General features: G+C 62.2%; 1 protein-coding gene across 1 annotated transcript; it reads right to left on the reverse strand.

Annotated features, from left to right (window-relative positions):
- Positions 1-636: 636 nt before the first annotated feature.
- Positions 637-5,435, reverse strand: HRH3 (histamine receptor H3). The gene is made up of 3 exons (XM_010954358.3): positions 4,902-5,435; positions 3,677-3,843; positions 637-2,620 (listed from the first exon to the last, which is right to left on the reverse strand). The coding sequence occupies exons 1-3, from the start codon at positions 5,149-5,151 to the stop codon at positions 1,691-1,693; spliced, it is 1,347 nt and encodes a 448-aa protein (XP_010952660.3). The 5' UTR covers positions 5,152-5,435; the 3' UTR covers positions 637-1,690.
- Positions 5,436-18,761: the final 13,326 nt, after the last annotated feature.

Raw genomic sequence — 18,761 nt, forward strand, 5'->3', positions numbered from 1 at the left:
ATCTGACCCACCCAAGTTTGTATAGCCCCTAAGTGAGGCTGGGCTTGCCCCTTCTCCAGGGACTCTGGGCACCTGGGGTGAAGGTTAGTGTTGGCCTTCTCCGTGGTGCCCACTGCACTCACCCCCATCAGGTCCTTCTCCTGGTTCCGGTCCATCACCCTCAGTCCTGCCTCCAGGCCTTTGCCCACAAAGCTCCTTTACCAGAGACACCTCTGCTCCCTTGGCCTCCCCTCCCCTCCACCCCTCACGATTGGCTCCAGCCCCCCAGCCCTTGGAAGCTCCCCAGGCAAAGATCATGGCCAAGAAAGGTGAGATCCATGCGGGGGAGGGGACAGGCTGCAGCAAGTGGGGGCTGTGGCTTGTATTTTCAAGACCGAATGAGCCCCCACCCAGCGCCATGCCACCCTCCAGGACGGAGGGCACAGGGGCGGTCCAGCAGGTGGGGCACCGCTGGGGCGCACATCCCTTGTTAGGATTAAACCCTGGTACAACCACTGGGCTGGCCTCTCCCCGACCGCAGTCCCCGACTTGGGAAAAAACACTGAGGCCAGAGGAGGCGCAGGTCTGAGTGCCCTCATGCGCCTCCCTGGGGAGCTCGGCCCACCCCCCCACAAAGTCGTCAGGGATCAGCACCAGTAAGAAAATACACTTTACTGTGGGCCTCGGGGTCCGCAGGGGCAGCGCCACAGGTGCACGGGGAGCAGGGCATGCAGAGCGCCAAGCAGGTGCGGGGGGTGGCAAGGTGGCCCCTCTGCTGGGCCCTGGCCCCGGCCTCCTCTGATGGCCCCTGCGAGCCTCAGGACCCCCAACCCCAGCAAACTCTGGTTGAGTAGATGGAGTGGGAGGGGTGGCCTCTGGACAAGCAGGCGTCCGGAGCTCTGGCCATGCTCAGAGCTGCCAGTCAGGGCCCAACACACCCCAAGCTGGGGGCGGGGTGGGCAGAAGCAGCTGGCACAGCTCAGCCGGAAGCGGCAGCACAGAGGAGGAGGGCGTGGGAGCCCACACCTGCCAATCCAGCCCCGAGCTCCTCAGCAATTTTGTCTCTCTTGATTAAACATCCAAGGAACAGCAAGTTCACGGACGTGTTTTCTTCTCCGTCTTCTTGAAACACCCAAAATGGAGAAGCAGAGAACTGCCTTGCGGTTCCTGGGGGGCACCTGGCACTTTGGGAGCAGCGAAAGTGGGAGCGGAGAGGGATGAAGGATCCGGGCCCAGATTTAAGCAGGGGACAGGCCGCAGCGAAGGAGTGGCCGGGGCTTGTCTGGCACCAGGAAGGTGCGCAGGTGTGTGCTGGTGCAGGGGCAGAGCGCCGGCTCAGGAGGCCTGGAGCACACACCAGTGCTTGCTTTGGGAAGAACGCTGAGCAGTAACTGTGTGAAGGGGGACATCACTGGTCATCGCGCCGTCTGTGGGGGACAGTCAGAGTGGCTGGGACCTCTGGGTTGTCCCCCCTGGGGTGGAGCGGGGTTTGGGTGGCCACGTTCCCGTTCAGGCAGCAAGGGCTCTTCCAGCGAGGCCACCAAGCTGCCTCAGCTGCCGGCAGATGGTCTGAGAGGCTGCCATGGCATTCAGGGTGGGCCAAAGACAAGGCGTGGCTCACACCTGGGGGGTGGCCAGGTGGAGCGGGGCATGGCCCAGCTGCCTGGGAACCCGGGGCCTGGTGGTGGGGGCGGAGCCAGAGGGGGCCAGCTCACTTCCAGCAGTGCTCCAGGGAGCTGTGGGGCTGGAGCTTGAGCTTCTGGGGGCAGAGCAGCTTGGTGAAGGCTCGGCGGAAGCTGTGGTGGCACAGCGGGTAGAGGACAGGGTTGACGGCTGAGTTGGCCCACAGCAGCCAGAAGGACGTCTCGTACCAGTAGTCAGGGATGCAGTGGCCGTGGCAGGCGGCCCGGATGATCATCAGGAGAGTGTACGGGGCCCAGCAGAGCCCAAAGATGCTCACGATGACTGCCAGTGACTTGGCCACCTTCTTGTCCCGCGAGAGCCGGAAGCGCTGGGTGATGCTCTGGGACATCATCTTCATGCGCTTCTCCAGAGATGTTGAGGACACAGATGGCTTAGAGCCCCTCTTGAGCGAGCGGGGCCGCTCGGTGCCCCTCGAGGAGCTGCCGGAGCTGGAGGTGGGTGAGGCCACGGCACCCCCACCGCTGCCACCCCCGAGGGCCACCTCCCCAGCCTCAGTGCCTGGGGCCACCTCACTGACCCCAGCCCCATGCTGATGCAGCGGCACGGCTTCCCCGCACCCCTTCTGCCAGCAGCCCCAGCAGCCGGAGGCGGCGGGCAGCGGAGAGGGCTGGGCCTCGGGCATGGGCTCCGAGCCCGCCGCCTCGCACGCCCCATCCAGCCGGACACGCGTGCGCCTCTGGATGTTCAGGTAGATGCTCAGGTTGAAGAAGGTGACACTCAGGAAGGGTGTGAAGAACTCAAGGGTGGAGGCCGTGATGAGAAAGTACCAGTTGTAGAAGAACTCAGCGTAGCAGTGACCCTCGGGGATGGAGCTGCCCCCCGACAGGTACTCCCAGCTGAGGATGGCCGGGCCATACAGCAGGAAGGCCAGCACCCACACCAGCACCATCTTCCACACTGCCCGCCGCGTGTCACCCTGCTGCGCCCGGTAGGAGACCTGCAGTGGGACACACTGGGTCAGGAGGGGAAAGGACAGAGCCCAGGCCAGCCGCTGCCCCCAGCTGCAGCAGGAACGTCGGCCTGGGCGCTCCCAGCAGCCTCTAGCTTCTGTGCTCAGCCTTCCTTCACAGCAAACGCTTCTCCCTTAACCTCTATCCTCCTGTGAATCCCAGGCAGTGTGTGTCACACTCCTGGAGCCTTGGAACCTCCCCCAGATCAACCCAAATCCTAACCTTGTGCCAGGCAGCCTGTTTACCATGTCCCCCCCAGTGTGCACTCCCCCAGGGTCATGTTATTGTCCCCGTCTACTGAGCAACTGCCGTGTGCCCGGCTCTGGGCTCTGCACCTGCTGATATCATCTCATTTAATCCTCACAGCTGCTCCACCATTATCTCCACGTTCTTGAAGGCTCGGGCAGGGAGGGACAGATCACAGGTGAATTGGCTCAAGGGGCAGAGCTGACCCCAAACCCACGCTCTTTGCATTCTGACCCAGTGCGTCTCTAGACTGGGACCCGTGTGGGCCCCAGTAGAGGGCCCTGGGGTACTCGATAAAGCTGTCAGAGGGAACATGAGAAGGCACAGGAGTGACCTCTGCTCAGTGCTGCTGGCCACATGCCCGAATGGCACTGACATGGGAAGTCCAGGCAGTCCAGGGTCCCTGACTCTTGGTGGCCACCCACATCCAGGAAAGCTTATGGAACCTGTCTTCCTGGGGCACACACCGGCGGGGAGGTACCACCCTCAGATCCTCCCTCAGCTCCAGGGACTCGGGACCTGCTCCAGAGTGGAAGCTGAAGTGACCCCTTTCCTTCAGGTCCACATTGTGACCTCTGCCTGAACCAGGACCAGCCCTACTAGCGGCAAATGGCTCCTGAGCGGGCAGCTGGCCATAGAGTGCCAGGTGTGTCAGGTGTGAGGCCAGTGAGGACCAAGGCCACCCAGCACCACCCACACCTTGGCAGTGGCTGCACACCCTGCCCAGGGCTTCCCCTGGCCACTGCTGACCGCCCGTCCCTGAGGGCTGAGTGCGGGCCCCCACAGCCCAGACTCACGGCTCGGGTGACCGACAGGAAGCGGTCATAGCTGATGAGGACAATGTTGAAGACGGACGAGGTGCAGAGCAGGTAGTCCACCACCAGCCACAGCTTACAGAGGCCCCGGCCAAAGGGCCAGCGGCCAGTCAGCACGTAGGGCACGTACAGTGGGATGCAGAAGGCCCCTGGGAAGAGGAGGGCCTTGGTGGGCCATGGCTGGACAGGGGTCTGGGGTCAGACCCGCCACAGCAGAAACAGGCAGGACTTGGGGTCACACCGTGGGCCCCTTTCTGGGCCCAGCAATCCTCCCTCCACCTCATACCTGGGCACAGTCTCTGCCCTGCACTTGGCCTTCACCCCCTGCCCAGCCCCCAGCCTCACTGGTGTCCCCTGGACTCAGGGGCAGGAGGAAGACCTAGGCATGAGGGTCACTGGCCAGGATAAGACCCAGAGCCTTGATTCAGTCATTCCCGGGCTTCCGTCCAGCCCCTCCCGGTGGCGCAAAGCAAGAAAGGTGAATTTCCTCCCTCTCCTCTGGCGCCACCGGACCTCAGCTCTTGTTCTGGCTTTTGGACGGCTCTCCCTCATCAGCTCAGAAACCGAGAAAGCCTTTCTCCGGACTCAGAGGGCACTTGGCCGCCGCCACGCGGGCGGCTCCCACCGCCCAGCCCCGCTCTGAGCGTCTGGCAGACGCACCTCACAGCCCCAACAGGTGTCTGGCGCTCCGGCCCCCTCCTTGCGCCCCGCCCCCCAGCCGGCAGCAGCGCACGGACACGTGAGAGCGCGCTCCTCAGAGCATCTCCCCACCCCCTCGCCTTCCCTATAGCCTCCTCCCCCAACACGGCTCTAAAAATCCCTCTTCCATGTCGCCTACCCCGAATCTCCCCCAAACTCCCCCCAGAGCTCTCCCCATGTCCTGAGTCCAATGCAGCCTTTGTTTGGCTTCGGCGCAGGAGCCAGCGCTGCACCGCGGCCGCAGCGCCTTGCGCCTTGCCGAGCGCCAGCCCGCCCTCTGGCGCCCCTTCCCCCGGGACATCCTTCCCCAGTCCCAGTCCCGCGGCCAGGGAGGCAAGGAACTTCGCCTGTGCCCACCGCCCCACAAGTCCCGGACTCCCCCTCCCCAGGCCGGGCCCCCTAGCGGAGCGTGTCCCCGAGGAAACGGCACCCTAGGTCCGCGCTCCAAATCCCGCTGGCCCGACCCTGCTGGGCGCCTCTGGGCTCAGGCGGGGGCTGGGGGATTTACCCACGAGGAAGTCGGAGATGGCGAGGTTGAGCAGAAAGAAGTTGTTCTGTGTGCGAAGGCTCGAGTCGGCCACAAAGGCGAGCATGACCAGCGCATTGCCCAGCACCGTGGCCACGATGAGCAGCGCCATGAGCGCCGCCAGCACGGCGGTCCAGGCGGCGGAGAAGCCGCGCGCCCCGCCCGCCGCCGCCGCCTCGCCCGTCAGTGCCCCCGACGCGTTCAGCGGCCCGTCGGGCGGAGAGCGCTCCATAGCCCCTCCGGCTCACGCGGCGCCGGGGCGCGGGGCAGGGCGCGGACCGCCTGCCGGGCGGCCAGGAGGGGCCCCGGCCCGGGAGCCTGGTCTTTGCGGGCTCTCGGCCGGGCCGGGTTCCCCGGGGGGTGCCCGGCTCATGGTCCGCGGGCGCCGAGGCCGGGGCCGGGGCGGGCGGCGCTGAGGGAGCCCGGTCCGGAATCTGAGCCGAATGGGGTCAGCAGCACGACCACTGCAGCGCGAGCGGAGCCAGAGCGGAGATGGAGCCAGAGCCGCTGCCGGAGCGTCCGTGCGCCCCGAGTGCCGCGCGCAGCGGAGTGCGCCCTGCGCCCAGCCCGCCGCCCCCCGCGCCCCGCGCAGCGCCCCCGCCATTGGCTGCCGCCCTCGCCCCGCCCCCGCCCCGCCCGGCGCCGGCAGCACCACGGACAGCGCCGCGTGCCCGCCGGGCCGCCGGAGCTCCAGCCCGAGTGTGCACCGCGGCGCGAGAGCTGGGGCCTCGCCTGCGGTCAGCCGGCCAGCACACAGGAGCCAGTCTCTGGGCTGCTCCGCCTGCCCCGTGCCCTCGGCCCCAGTGACCTCTGGCCGGCCCTCGTCGGGAGCCCAGGCGCCTGCGGGGGCCTGGAGTAGGGCACCCAGCTCAGGGGAACTTGCCCAGCTGGACCCCCTCCTCGTTGCACGCTTCGGGCAAGCAGGTCTCCTCCCAAGCGGAAAGGATGGGAGGGGGTCTCCGATAGCCAGTGCTCTGGCCAGGGGTTTGCTCCACCCCCCATATGCATGGGACTCTGGGTCTCAGTCTCCCCATAGGCAGGGCCCAGCGCAGGGTCCAGGGTGACCTGCAAGGCGCAGACAGATGTGGAAGTTACATAAGGAAAGACGGGGAACCAGTGGACCTAGCCCGGAAGGGAGCGTGTCCACCCCGAACTCAGATGTTCCTAGGTTTAGAGATGAGCGACCACTGGCTTGGAGCCCCGCCATGGGTCCCTCCCAGCAGGCGGTGCGGTGGGGTGGTCACTGCTGCAGGGAGAGTTGAGGTCACTGCGCTCCGGGCGCAGCCAAGGCAGTGGTGCTGCGTTAGCGCCTGCGGAGGGGAAGGGAGAGGAGAGGCGTCGGGAAGGAGGGCCCCCTCCCCCCAGACACACACGCTCAAATAGACTGGGTCAAGGACGACACACACAGCGAAACAGACAGACACGCCCACGGGCAGACAGACACCCACAGACCAGGGAAACAGCCACCCAGCGTCAGACTGGGGACCCACGAATGGCAGTTAGACACACACACACACAGCAGACAGCAGACAGCGAGGGAGCAGTGCCCGAGGGAGAGGGAAGCTGCGACTCTGTTGCCAGCAGCACACATCTGCAGAAGCCTCAAAAAGGAGAGAAATGCATGTGTCCGCCTTGGGGGTGGGGCAGCGAGGCTGGACAGGGAGGGGCTGCTGAGGGACCCCAGGCGCGGGGACACACACAGGCATTCCCATACTTACAGCAGATTCGTGATCATGCTGGGACCCACCCCTCTCCCAGCCCCAAGAGGTACTTTAAACTTTGGCGGGTGGGCAGTGCGGAGCTGCCTCTTCCCCCCCGCCTGCAGCTGATTGCAGGGAGGAGACCCCAGACCCTCACCCCTGCCCCAGTGGATGCAGGATTCCATGGCTTCTCTCAGCCTGCACTGAAGGAGCGGTGTGGGGCTCCAGCCTACCTTCCCAGAAGCCTTCTCTGAGTACCAGTCTCCCCTCCACCAGCAAGCCCTGCTCCTCTTTTAGGCTCCTCCAGCTCCCCCTTACTGCACCCCGACTTGCCTGGTGGGTAGAACTATACCAGGACCAGGCACCGGCTGGTGGTTGGACAAACTGAGGTGGAGAGTTCCTGGAGTGGGCAGCAAGGTGGCTGCCACCGTCCAAGCCTTCCCGGGCTTTGCTGCTGGGTAAGGATTTTCCATCCCTGTGCTCAGCCAGCAGCTCCCTGTTGAGTGGACCCCACCAGGTCGGGCTTCTTCTGCATCATCCCCGCCCCAGGCCTCTGGAGTTGGGTGGGGGTTGAGAGGGGGCCTCTGGCTCTCTCCTCGCTGGCCAGGAGCCCCCTGCCCAGCCTCAGTGTCCCTGTCTTGGGATGGGGGCTGTGTGTTGCTTCCTGTCCAGGGTGAAGGGCTGATTTGAGGGGAAGTCTGTGCAGAGGGCGCCCAGTTAAAGTCTCAGTCAGGCCGGGCCCCGCTTGTCCTCGTAGGTCTCAGGGTTCTTGAGCTTCCCCTGGTGGTCTCTTGTCCCCCGGCAGCTGGAGCTGGAGCCGGGGTGGACTCAGTGCAGACCCAGGTGCTGAGCACCCAGCTGTGCAACTTGGGGGAGTCCCTGAATCTCTCTGAGTCTGGAGAGCTTCCTCTCCAAACTGAGGCCATCAGGAGAGGGACGGCCACAGCTGCCCAGAGATCTGAGGTTGACCATGGCCGTGGGTGGTGGGCGCCCCATATCAGCACTTACATGCAGGACCTCACTAGCATCCCCTACGCCCTGCAAGGTGGGTAGGACCAGCAGCTACACGGAGCTAAGAAGCCACCTGTCCAAGGTCACACAAGGCCAGAGATCACTCCACACTCCCGGCCCAGCCCTGAGGTCTCGGCCCCTGAGACCAGCAAATGTACCAACTCTCAGGACCTTGAATCCTCTGGGCTGGACAGGAGCCTTGAATCCTCTGGAGCGGGCCCCACTTAGCCAAGGCAATTGGGGTAAAAGAATCAGGTCCCCAAGAGGCTGTCCGCAGGGTATCTTATCCTGAGGTCTCATCCCAAGGGGTGGGCATTTGGGCCCCAGGATGGCAGGGAACCCTCCAAGGCTCTGGGAAAGTCTGGCTGAGGGTTGGGGGACAAGGACAGGCCCCTATTCTCAGCTCACTCAGACCCCTCCCACTCCCGAGAGAGTGGCCTGAAGCCTGAGTTTCTCCATTTGTCCAAACAGCCAGTATCTGGGGTTCAAAGTGTCCAGTCCAACATGGAGGCCATTGCGCAAAGAGCTCATTCACATAAGCCCTAGCCGGATGCGCAAAACCAGATCCCCTGCAAACCCCTCCTTCTCACAGGAGATAGCTCGCTGACTGACTGACTCGTTCATTCATCCATTCTACAAGGTTTTACGGAGCTCCTTCTGAACATCAAGCCCTGCGCTATGTCGCCCTGGTGGAGGGGCAAGCACAGCGCGGGGAGTATGCAGTGCATCTGACGGTCACGAGTTCTGGGGAGAGAAACGGAGTCGGGCGGAGGGTGGACCGCGCCAGGGCACGGGAGCCCTCGCGCCCAGAGAGCTGCGGACAGGGGGAGTCGCCACTCTGTTAGGGCTCATTGGCCCCCATCGGCAGGAGGGTTTGGGGCTGCTGTCCACAAAGTGGCCAGGGACAAGTGTGGGATTCAGGGCCCTCCTGGCACCGTGGCGCCTGCTGTGTGACTCTTACTGTGAATAGACAGAACAGCTACCCCAGCCTGAGAAGGAACAGTCACTGGGGCTCAGAGCCTCAGAAATGAGGACGTGGTTCACATCCCCAGGAAGGCTCCCCAAACTTGCAGAGGTGACAGCTGAGGAGGGGTGTAGGCTGGAGAGTGGAGGAGGGGTGAGCACGTGCTGAGGCCCTGAGACCAGCTACAGCGAGGGGCTGTCTGCCTGCCTCCCTCTCACCGCACGAAGCAGAGCGTGCAGCACAGAGGTGTGCCTTTCAGAGGGCCCTCCAGAAGGACCCTGCTGGGAGGAGGGCAGATGGTCAGCCCCAGCTGCAGTGCCGCCTTCCAGCTGAGAGCAGTCTCTTCCCCCAGCATCTCCCTCCTGGCCACTGTGTGGGACCCCTCTGTGGGTGATGCTTTCTGGGGCTCCTGTGGGGCTGGCTGGCTTTCTCAGAGGAGCACCTCAGTCCCACCTACCCTTCTCCCTGTCTGGGCATCAGACCTGCGCAGCAGTTTGAAGGCTCCTGGCCTGTTCCCTCGCCCTTGATCTTTCACAGGTGTCCCCACTTAACCTCTCGACCTTGAACCTTGACTTGGCGTCTGCTTCCTGGAAGACCCAAGTCGACACAAGTCAGGTTTTGATTCTGAAAGGATGGCCAGGGAGCCTCCGCTGAGAAGGGGATTGGAGCAGAGGCCTGCAGGAGGGGGCGGGATGCAGCGGGTGGAGATGCAGGAAACAGTGGTCTGGCAGAGGGGACCGCGGGAGCCGAGAACGATGGGTAGCAGGCCATGCATCTGTGGCTGCAGCTCAGGGTGGGGAGGGTTGGGGTGGAGGAGGGGCAAGGTGCCTCGAGCCTTGTGAGGAGCTCAGAGGGAGCCCAGGGCGTTTTGAGAGATAATGTGGCAGGACTGCCTGCTTCGGGGCAGGACGGCCTCTGGTAGGGGAAGGCAGAGAGAAGTGGGGAGGTGGCTGCAGTGCTCCAGGTGCGGATGGCGGTGGCAGTGGGGGAGGGGAGACCGGCCGGACTCCCAGTGTCTTTCGAAGCTGACACAAGAGGTGTGTGAGAGAAAGACGGGTCAGGGTTGACTCCAGGATTTTGGCTCAAATATGTGGAGGATGGCGTTGACACAAATGGGCCAGGGAGTCTGTGGAAGGAGCAGTTTGGGGGACAATGGGGTAGTCGGATTGGAGTGTTGAGAGGCAATTGCCCACTGGACCTTCTGGAGGAGAAGTCGTCAGGCCCCCAGGCCCAGCCCTGGAATCTGAAGCCTGACCCAGCCATAGCCCACCCACCTCTTTTAAGTCTGGGGCCACAGGACCCCCGGGCTGGAGAAACCGAGCTGGGTGTCACAGCCTCAGCACAGAAGGACACCGTTCTGGTCATTCAGGGCCATCACAGGGCAGCAGGCTCTCCCTCCAGCCACCTCACTGTGCTAGAAAAACCTCTCTCCTTCAACAGACTACATGCCCTGCACTGGCTCCCACGGAGCCCCACCCTGCTGCGCGGGGACGTGGCTACTAACGAGGAATGATGAGGGAGTGGAGCTGCTGGGGGCCAGCTGCAGGGCCATCGCCCTGCTGGTCACGGCCCAGGCACTTTTGCCCAAGCACTTGTCAGGATTCCGAGTCCAGTGCTGTGACACCTCTTTAGGGGAACCGCTGTTGGCTTTCTCTCTTTCTGCGGGAGCTCATTTGAATATGGGAATGCAGATTTTTCTTTTTTTGTTCCTTGTCTTCTTTTTTTCCCCCTAGTGACATTCTGAGGCAGCTCCCGGTGCGTCCTGAGAGATCAGGGCCCGGTTGTAATCAGAATGTTCCCCAAGGCCACTGATTTGGAATAAATACCGAGTCTGATTTCCCTGTCTTTAGGGACAAGGCTGAATTGGGCCCAGGGCCCAGGTGGCAGGAAGGAGAGAGGGGACAGGAGAATCAGGAATATAGTTTCTGTGGTTTGACTGCTAATGACAAAAACCAACTCAAAAAAGCCTAAGGAAAAGGAGTGTTTATTGCTGCCCATGGCTATAAAGTCTAGGGGGTGGACTTCAGATACAGCTGCATCCAGGAACTCAAAGACCTGGTGCTTCTTTTCATCCATCTTTTCTCTATGTTCACCTCGTTCCCAGCAAGCAATGTCTCCCTGAGTTCTCTCCTTGAAGAGCCAGGCTGCTTTCCTGTATTCTCATCCACTTCCCAGGAGGAACGGCGTTGCCAACAGAATTCCAGAATTAGCCCCCTTGGCCTGACTGGGACAATCATGGTGGCCAGCTGGGGCAGCATGGCCTGAGCTTACAGCAGCCAGGGCACTCAGTGAGAGCTCAGTGGGAGGTCCCCGAGATGAAGCTCACAGGTTGGGGCAGCGGGGACTGGGGCCTGCAGAGCTGGCCTGCTCCCTGGGCCTCTGAGTCGTCTGCTGCCTGGCTGCTGGGAGCACGGGGCCCGGGGTGGGAGTGAGGGTGAGGGGGTGAGGGAGAGCATGAGGGATGAGGGGCGGCTCTTCGCATGTCGGACGCAGCAGACCACAGAGCCTGGGCAAGACAGCTCTGGAGTACCCCACTGGGTCGGCCTGCAGGAAAGAAGCTGGCGGCCCTTCCTGCTTCAGCCTTGCTGGGAAGACCCCCTGGGGCCTCGGTCTCCATGCAGGCAAAGGAGAGGCTGAGGTGCGGAGGCTCGGAGGCTGCAGGGAGCACAGAGGGTTTGAAGAGCTGAAGGGAGCATGGAGTCGGCCCTGGGTCTGGTATGTCTTCACTGCCTGCCCTTCTCCCCTAAGGACAGTGCTCGGGTGGAGACACTAAACACAAGGGAAGAAGTCTCAGGAGGGCTCCCCGGAGGAGAGGCAGCCTCCAGGAGGTCTGACCCGAGGGAGGCTCGGGGGGGGGGGGCCCAGGGGGCCGGAGAGGAATACATGCCCTTCTCTAAGGAAGGGGACCCCTGAGCCCCAGGAAGGCCCCCTGCATAGCCCAGCCTGTGGCTCTGGGTGTGCCTGCCTCCCAGGGCTGGCCGTTAAGTGTTTGCTGGATGAATAAATGAAACCAGTTCACCTATGCAGGTTCTCTCCATGGATTAAAAATGCATAAGCCACAGACGAGACCAGAAAGAGGGGAGAAGACAGGTCTTTCTCCAAGGAGCCTTCCCCGGAGCTCTGGGCGTGGTTGGGCATGGGCTGGCACGAGGCCTCAGGAGGGTCCCCAAATCCAGCAGTGGGGGGCCAGCCCCAGCCTGGGAACCTTCACTGCACCCTCTAGAGTGCTCGGTGGGGCTGTGACCCAGCAGTGTTACTGCGGCTGGGACCTGAGCCAAGCACACACCAGGAGTCCCGGCCAGCACTGCTCCAGGGCCTTTGGACCAGGGTTTGCCCCGATCAGACCCTGGACAGTCAGTGTCAAACCCTAAGGGTCACCGAGCCTGGCCAGAGGTGGGGACAGCTGCTCTGATAAGCGCTGGGACCAGGGGCTTGAAGCACTGGGTGAGGAGGGGCGAGGACCGCCCGTGTGTTAGAAGGGGGGACGATGCCCAGCTCTGCGCGGCCCTGCTCCAGGGTCCTCTCCCCAGCTGCAGCTGCACCCAACCCCAGAGCTCCCCACTGCGGACCCCCCCCCCCACAGGAGCCTGTCCCTGCTCTGCACCTCTTGCCCAGCAGCGCCAGTCACAGCGCGTCAGAGCATGGATGCCTTGCCCCCTAGACCCGCCCCCAGAATCACCCTCCCTTTGGGGTTCCTGTCACCTGCTGGGCCTCTCCTGCGGTGGCCAGGTGGGGTGGCCCTGGTGAGAATGCTGATGAGCTGAACTGGGCCTGGTGGCCCCAGTCCTTTCTGCAGACTCCAGGCCTGGGGTTTGAGGCTGGACGGCTGGCTGGGGGCAGCTGCCCTGCAATGCCCTCCCCGTGGAAGGCGCAGCTGACGTCACAGTGCAGGTAAAGTGGTCTGTCTGGGGCAGGGGACTGGGTGGCTGCTTGGCTGGGCACGCTGGGGCCATCCTGGGGGTCTGACTGCTGGCACAGTCACCCTCTGTCTGGCTGATGCACTGCTCTGCTCTGGGGGTGAGGCTGAGAGGCCAGCAGCTGCCTCCCCAGACCTCATCAGGGCCCCCAAGGCCCAGCCCCATCCTGGAGCAGCCGCCTACCTTCTCTTCCCAACACACGCCCCCCACCCTGCCCCGCCCCTGTGCCACCCTCCCCTCCCAGAAGCCCTTAGGGTTACCCCAGCCTCCTGATCTGCCCGTGCTGTTCCGTGCTGGGGCCCAGAGGGCGTGCGTGTGCAGGTGTGCGTGTCACGGACGCGTGGGTCAGCCCCGGGCAAAGGAGCAGCGCCCTGACCCTGCGTGGGCCTCTGGGGCCCTCCTCCTCCCAAGGCAGGCGGCCTTCAGGGTGGAGTGAGAAGGCGGGGCCCACTCCGGGAGCTGCTTCCTGCCGGAGACCGAGCCAGCCCCACAACTGCACCTCCGTTTACTCCCCGAGTCCCCTGGGAGCCTGTGCTGTCAGGAAAGTAACAAATGAGCCGACTGTCTCAGTTCTGGGGGCGCCGGCTTCAGTTAATGAAACGTCCCTCGAGTCCTTGAGGAGGAAGGAGGGGGCCGGGGCGACTCCCACGGCCTGTCTGTGTGCACGTGTGTATGTGTGTGTAGGTACGTGTGTGTGTATGACTGCATGTCTGTGTACACGGGGGCCTGTGTATGTGTGCATGCGGGCCTGGCTGTGGGTCTGTGTGTGTCTGTGTCCAAGTGCATATGTGCACACGTGTCCGTCTGTGGGTGTGTTTCTGACTTGAGCCTGGGGTAGGGGCTCCTGGAGGAAGCTGGGACGTGTCCTCCTCCCACCCTGTAGGGACAGGTCAAGTCGGAGACATGTCCCCTCTCCCTACACAAGGGGCATTGACTGTAGGACCAGGTCCGGGGCCAGCGAAGGGGGCAAGAAGCTCTCGAGTCAGCCCCTCCCCCAGTCACTGGCCGGCTGCACACAGACTTGAGCACACACTCACACACGCAGCAGGACAACACAACACGCGAAGCGTGGGCAGCCCCCGCCAGGCCTGGGCGCCCGGCCCAGCTCAGCAGGTGAGAGGCCTGGCGAGGCAGCACCCTTTGTGTCCTGCCCCGGGGGCTAAGGGAGCTTTGCTTAGGAAGCTGTTTGTTTTCCTTAGGACCCGCCTGGCCAGGTGGCTGTGCGGTTTCCCACCTCCAGCTGGGACACTGCTTGACCCAGGCCCCAAGCAGAAAGTGGCAGGGCTGGGTTTTGACTAAGAACGATGGAGTCTGAGCCCCAGACCAGAGTCCTGCCATCTGCAGGGGCACAGCAGGGCCACCTGGGTTCTCCCCACGGCCCTGGGAGCTTGTTACCCCAGGGGGACCCCGTCCTCTTCCCCAGCCGTGGCCCGACCTTAGTTTGGGTCCACCTTTTCCTGGCGTTGCATTATTCTCTCACATTTTCTAAGTTTGCTGAGCCAATTCATATAGAATTGGAAACACTCATGCAATAAGTAACGATGTTCACTGCAAGGCTCTTCACTGGGAAGCCCTGAAGGAGAGAGGAAGGGTCCAAAAGACTGTCCTGACAGGTAGCCATCCTCCCCATGCCTGAAGAAGTGGGCGTGGAAACCTTGGCTCAACAGGGCACTCATCTGACCGTTCACTGGTGGCGTATCTCCTTCAGGTAGGGCTGGATCCAGGAGCCCAACTGCTCTCATCAGAGCCTGCATCTCTCAGCCCCACTCGCCTCTCCTGCAGTCACTCCCTTTGCTGTGGCACCTCCAAGCTGACCTCCCACAGCTCACTGCCCCCAGAACTGATGCAGGGCCTCTTGCCCAAGCCCATGGCCCAGCTGATTATCTCAGTGAGTAGTGATGTCCCAGGTTCCAGTCACATGCCACGGTCTGGGCCAGAGGTGGGGTCAGCCTGTGGATGGGTGTCCCCACAGGAGGATTTGGGGTCATTCCCAGAAGACGGAGTAGATGCTGGTCATGGGGCCACGGCTGTGCCCTTCTGCCCTCAAGCCCACCCTAAACAGTCCCCTCTACCTGACTGTGGGGCACCTTCACACACCTTGCCTCCTCTGGGCCTCACCGCACCCTGGGGAAACTGAGGCTCGGAGAGCCCCTTTGCTAGCAAGTGGGCTCATTTGGGCCCGTGGGTTCCATTACACCCCCAGCTGTCTCCCCAGCCCAGCCCCACCCACCTCCTGCTGGCCTCCAGGGGCGTTTATTGAGCACCTACTGTGTGCGGCTCGGCTAGGAGCCCGGAAGGCAGAGTTGTTCCTGAGATTGGTAAGTGTGCAGAGGTCCCAGGCAACTTTGCCTCCAGGGGTGCCTTGGAGAGGGCATGGCCAGGTCCTGAGGGCCCAAGCTCCTGGCCGTGGGACTCCTAGGCAGGCTGCCTTCCCTGGGCTGGGGCAGGGCTGGCCAAGAGCCCAGCACGAAGCCTCCTATCAGCCCCTTTGCCTCTTTCCCAGAACAGGCCTGGCCTGCTCGCCCAGCCTATCCCCTGCCTGGGGGCCGGAGCCACCCTGCTGGCTGCACGCAACTCTCATGGCCCCAGAAGTGGAGAGGCAGCACCCTGAGGGCTGCAGCTCCTGCACTGAACCCCTCTCAGCACAGCTACAGAATTTGCAGCTCCCTGTGCAACATAAAACTGTGACTCCCCCCGAAATTAAAAATTTCAAGATGGCAAGAGCAGAGCATTAAACTGAGCATGGAGCCCACGAGACTGCAGGCTGCACACCTGTGAGCCTGCCTCACCCACTGCCCCCACTGCAGTGGCTGCCTCTCCTGCCACTGGGAGCCCACCAGGGCAGGCCCCCCCACTGTGACAGCCTGGCACTTGATGGCTAGCTGTCCCCACCTCTCCCCTTCCCTGCCTTCCTCTGCAGGGATGGAATGGGCAGAGCACGCCTCTCCTCTGAAGGACCCCAAATGTCCAGCTCTCTCTTACCCAAGCCCCCCGCTTTCGCACCCCCATCTCACCCCCCCAGCAAGAGTGCTGCTGCTGGGAATGGCGGCGGGGCTGCCACGACCAGGCCCCTCCCCACTGGCCTCGGCTGCTCCCAGGAAGAGGAATGAATCATACTGCCTTCAGCACCCCATCCCTGCTCCTTGGACAAGTTTAAACTTTGCCCCCTCCCACCCCCATGCCTGGCAGCTCCCCTGGCCGGGCTAGCAGCTCCAACAAGTTAAATTTAACCCAGCCCAAGCTGTCTTTCTTTCCGCTCCCACTCGCCCCCTGGTCCTCTGTGCACAGATGCGCCCACACCCCTCCTGCTCCACGTGAGCCCCTGGGGAGGGTGGAGAGAGGAGGGCCAGACACTCCCACTTGCCCAGGGCTCCTTGCCACAGGTTCCTTGTCCAGCTGATGCTCCCTGCCTGGCACCACACTGGGGCACCCAGTAGGCACACAGGCTGTGTGTGCCAAGGGTATCAGGGACTGTGAGCTGAGAGTTCCACTTTGCATCTGGCACAGTCCTTCCTTTTCAGGCAGCTACTGTGAGCCCACACCGTGCCAGGTGTTCACATCTCTGGACCTGCCAGAGGACGCTGGAGGAGATCTGGGGGCCAAGGGCAGGCCTGGCCACACGTAATCTTCTGGGTGGTCTCAGGGGTCTCTGTCAGGGGAGGACAGTAGACACGCCCTTTGACAAGTGGCCACACATAATCTTCTTCTTTAGGTCCTCTGTTTTATTCAGGCTGACAATGCACTCAGCTAAAATGCTGCTGTTTCACCAAGAGTGGCACGGAACAAAGTTCTGGCTAGCGAGACATGAGCAGAAGTGCCTGGTGTGTTGTCAAATATGCATGTGATGGCTGGAGTGTCAGCAGCCATCTTGGATTATGAGGTGACACTGAGAATGGAAGCAAGCACTAGAGCAGTGATACAATGAGGTAGGAACTGGGCACCCTGCCAACCCTGGACAGCGTAGACTTGTGTCACATGGGAGATAAGTACATTTCTGTTTTGTTGAAGTCTCTGTTGTTCTGGGTTTTCTCATCTATGCAGCTCTAACTAACCCTAAAAAAGCAGGCAGTCAAGTTGGCCCAAATGGCCCCCCAGCAAAAGAGGAGGCCACTTCAGAGTCCTACAAGACATTCCATAGGGGAAAAAATGTTTCCCAGTTCCAGTTGGTCATGGGTCTGCAGCAGTGCCTTCTATGTCCTGGCCGACCCCACCGGAGTGGAAAGGGCCCCGGGAAGGGGGACACTTGGCGTTGTTTAAACAGCATCACAGACCCACTTGGCCACGGCACCCTTTCCTCTAGAAACACCTAGCAGCAGTCCGACAGGCCCCGGGGGTCCACAGCACCTCGCTTGGGAAACTTTTCAGGGCGTTTAACTGAGACAGTGCACCCAGAGGAACTCAGCCCAGCACTGGGCACACAGTAAGTGCTCAATAAATGCTAGGGCTGCTACTGAAGCTGGCAGTGGGCCCATGTCAACTCTGAGCGTGGAGGTCGCCCCCTTCCACCAGACGCCTCACTCCTGCCTCCGCCCCGCCCTTTCTCTCTGCCCCCGCGGGTCTGCTCCTGCCTGGGCCTTTGTGGGGCAGAGTAGTCTCAGGGCCGATCTCCTCCCACAGAGGCCCAGGGGCTGGGGGCAGCGCGCCACTGAATCAGGTGGGGTCCACCAGGAAGGGTGGATTTGCAAAGAGATGCAGCAGTGAGGAAGGCGCGGGATAAAAAGTTTATAAGAGGAATACATGTGTTCTCTTTTGGCAGAATTTCTCGGTTGCAGATTGCTCAGGTCCCAAAGCCACGGGAAAGAAAAAAAGAAAAAGCCCTTTGCCGCTGCTATTGATAACTTGTCTCTCTCCACGTGGTGGGTTCAGCGCTAAAAATACTCTTCGACGGCAGGGAAGCCGAGCACTGTCACGTTGCAGAGGAGATTTGAAAGCGGCATGGGGAAGGATCAGCTTGGGCCACGTGAGGGCCATGGCCAGGCCTCGGTGGCTGGCTGTCCTCTGGCCACCCAGGTTGCACCCCAGAAGATTCCCTGGCATTCCACGGAAGGGAGTGGGGAAATGTCCTCTCCATGGACCTGGTGGGTGTCAGGGAGGGGAGTGAGCCTCAGGCTGGAACTCCGCAGGGGCAAAGGCCAGGTCAGCAATGCAGGGCACCCAGCATCCACGGTGCCCAGCTCTGCTGGAGCTCTGGCCACAGACTGAGCTAAAGGGATCCACCCAGGCTCAGAAAACTGCTGGGAGGGAGGAGTGAAGCCAGCGAGAGAGCAATGGGCTGTGGGGAGGACTAGCACCACTGCAGTGTGGCCTGCTCTCGGAGCCTCAGTTTCCCCATTGAAGGGGGGGCCAAGAGTCTGTTCTGCCGTCTCATGGTGAGATGGAAGGAAGGAGGGCAGTGCCCGTGAACGTGCTCCCTCCCACGCCGCTGGGACTGCGGGACCCCAGGACACCAGGCTTCATGCCAACAGGGTCAGCTGGCCGAGGGAAGGCAAGCTGCCACCAGGGGACTTGTGGGCCATGATATCACCTGATCTTGATTCAGAAGGAGCTGGACCGGGAGGCTCCTGTCATCCTTGCCTGGGGTGGGGGGAAGGTCACAGGCAGACATGACTGAGGGGTTTACTTTTGGGGTTGGCCTGATCTGAGAGCAGCTCCAGTGGGACAGCCACCCCAAAAGTTATCTGCTAGTCCAGCACATCTCAAGCTCTGAGAGTGCATATGTGGATGGATCCCTAGGGTCCTGCGGGGATTCTGGGGCCAAGCCAGGCGCGAGTGCTCAGGATGGAGGGGACACCATGACGACCTCCCCGCCAGGTGGCAGGAATCTGAGATCCTGGCCACGAGCCCCCTCTGACCATCCCCCTCCCCACCAGGTCCCAGGAACACCTGGGCACCTTATTCAGGTGTGGATCCTGGTCCTGGAGGTCTGGGCTGGGCTCTGCCTTTCTGACAAGCTCCTGGACTGTGCCAGGCTGCTGAGCGCCAGGAACCCACTGAGCCTGGGCCACTTCCTTTTTGCAGGTCCTAGGTGAGTCACTTCCCCTGCTTGAGGCTCAGTCTGCTCATCTGTAAAGTGGGAATGATGACACACTGACACATAGTATCTATTTGATCGGCTGTTGAAACACGAAACTGAGTGAGGCATGTAAATTATGAGGCACTGGGTACCGCCAGCTGTCATCATCCGCTCATCATTATTGCACAGCCCCAAACCCTCTTTGTCTCCTTTTCTGCTCCAATTTCCATCCCATTC

Source organism: Camelus bactrianus, chromosome 19 (assembly GCF_048773025.1).
Source record: "Camelus bactrianus isolate YW-2024 breed Bactrian camel chromosome 19, ASM4877302v1, whole genome shotgun sequence".
Taxonomy (NCBI): Eukaryota; Metazoa; Chordata; class Mammalia; order Artiodactyla; family Camelidae; genus Camelus; species Camelus bactrianus.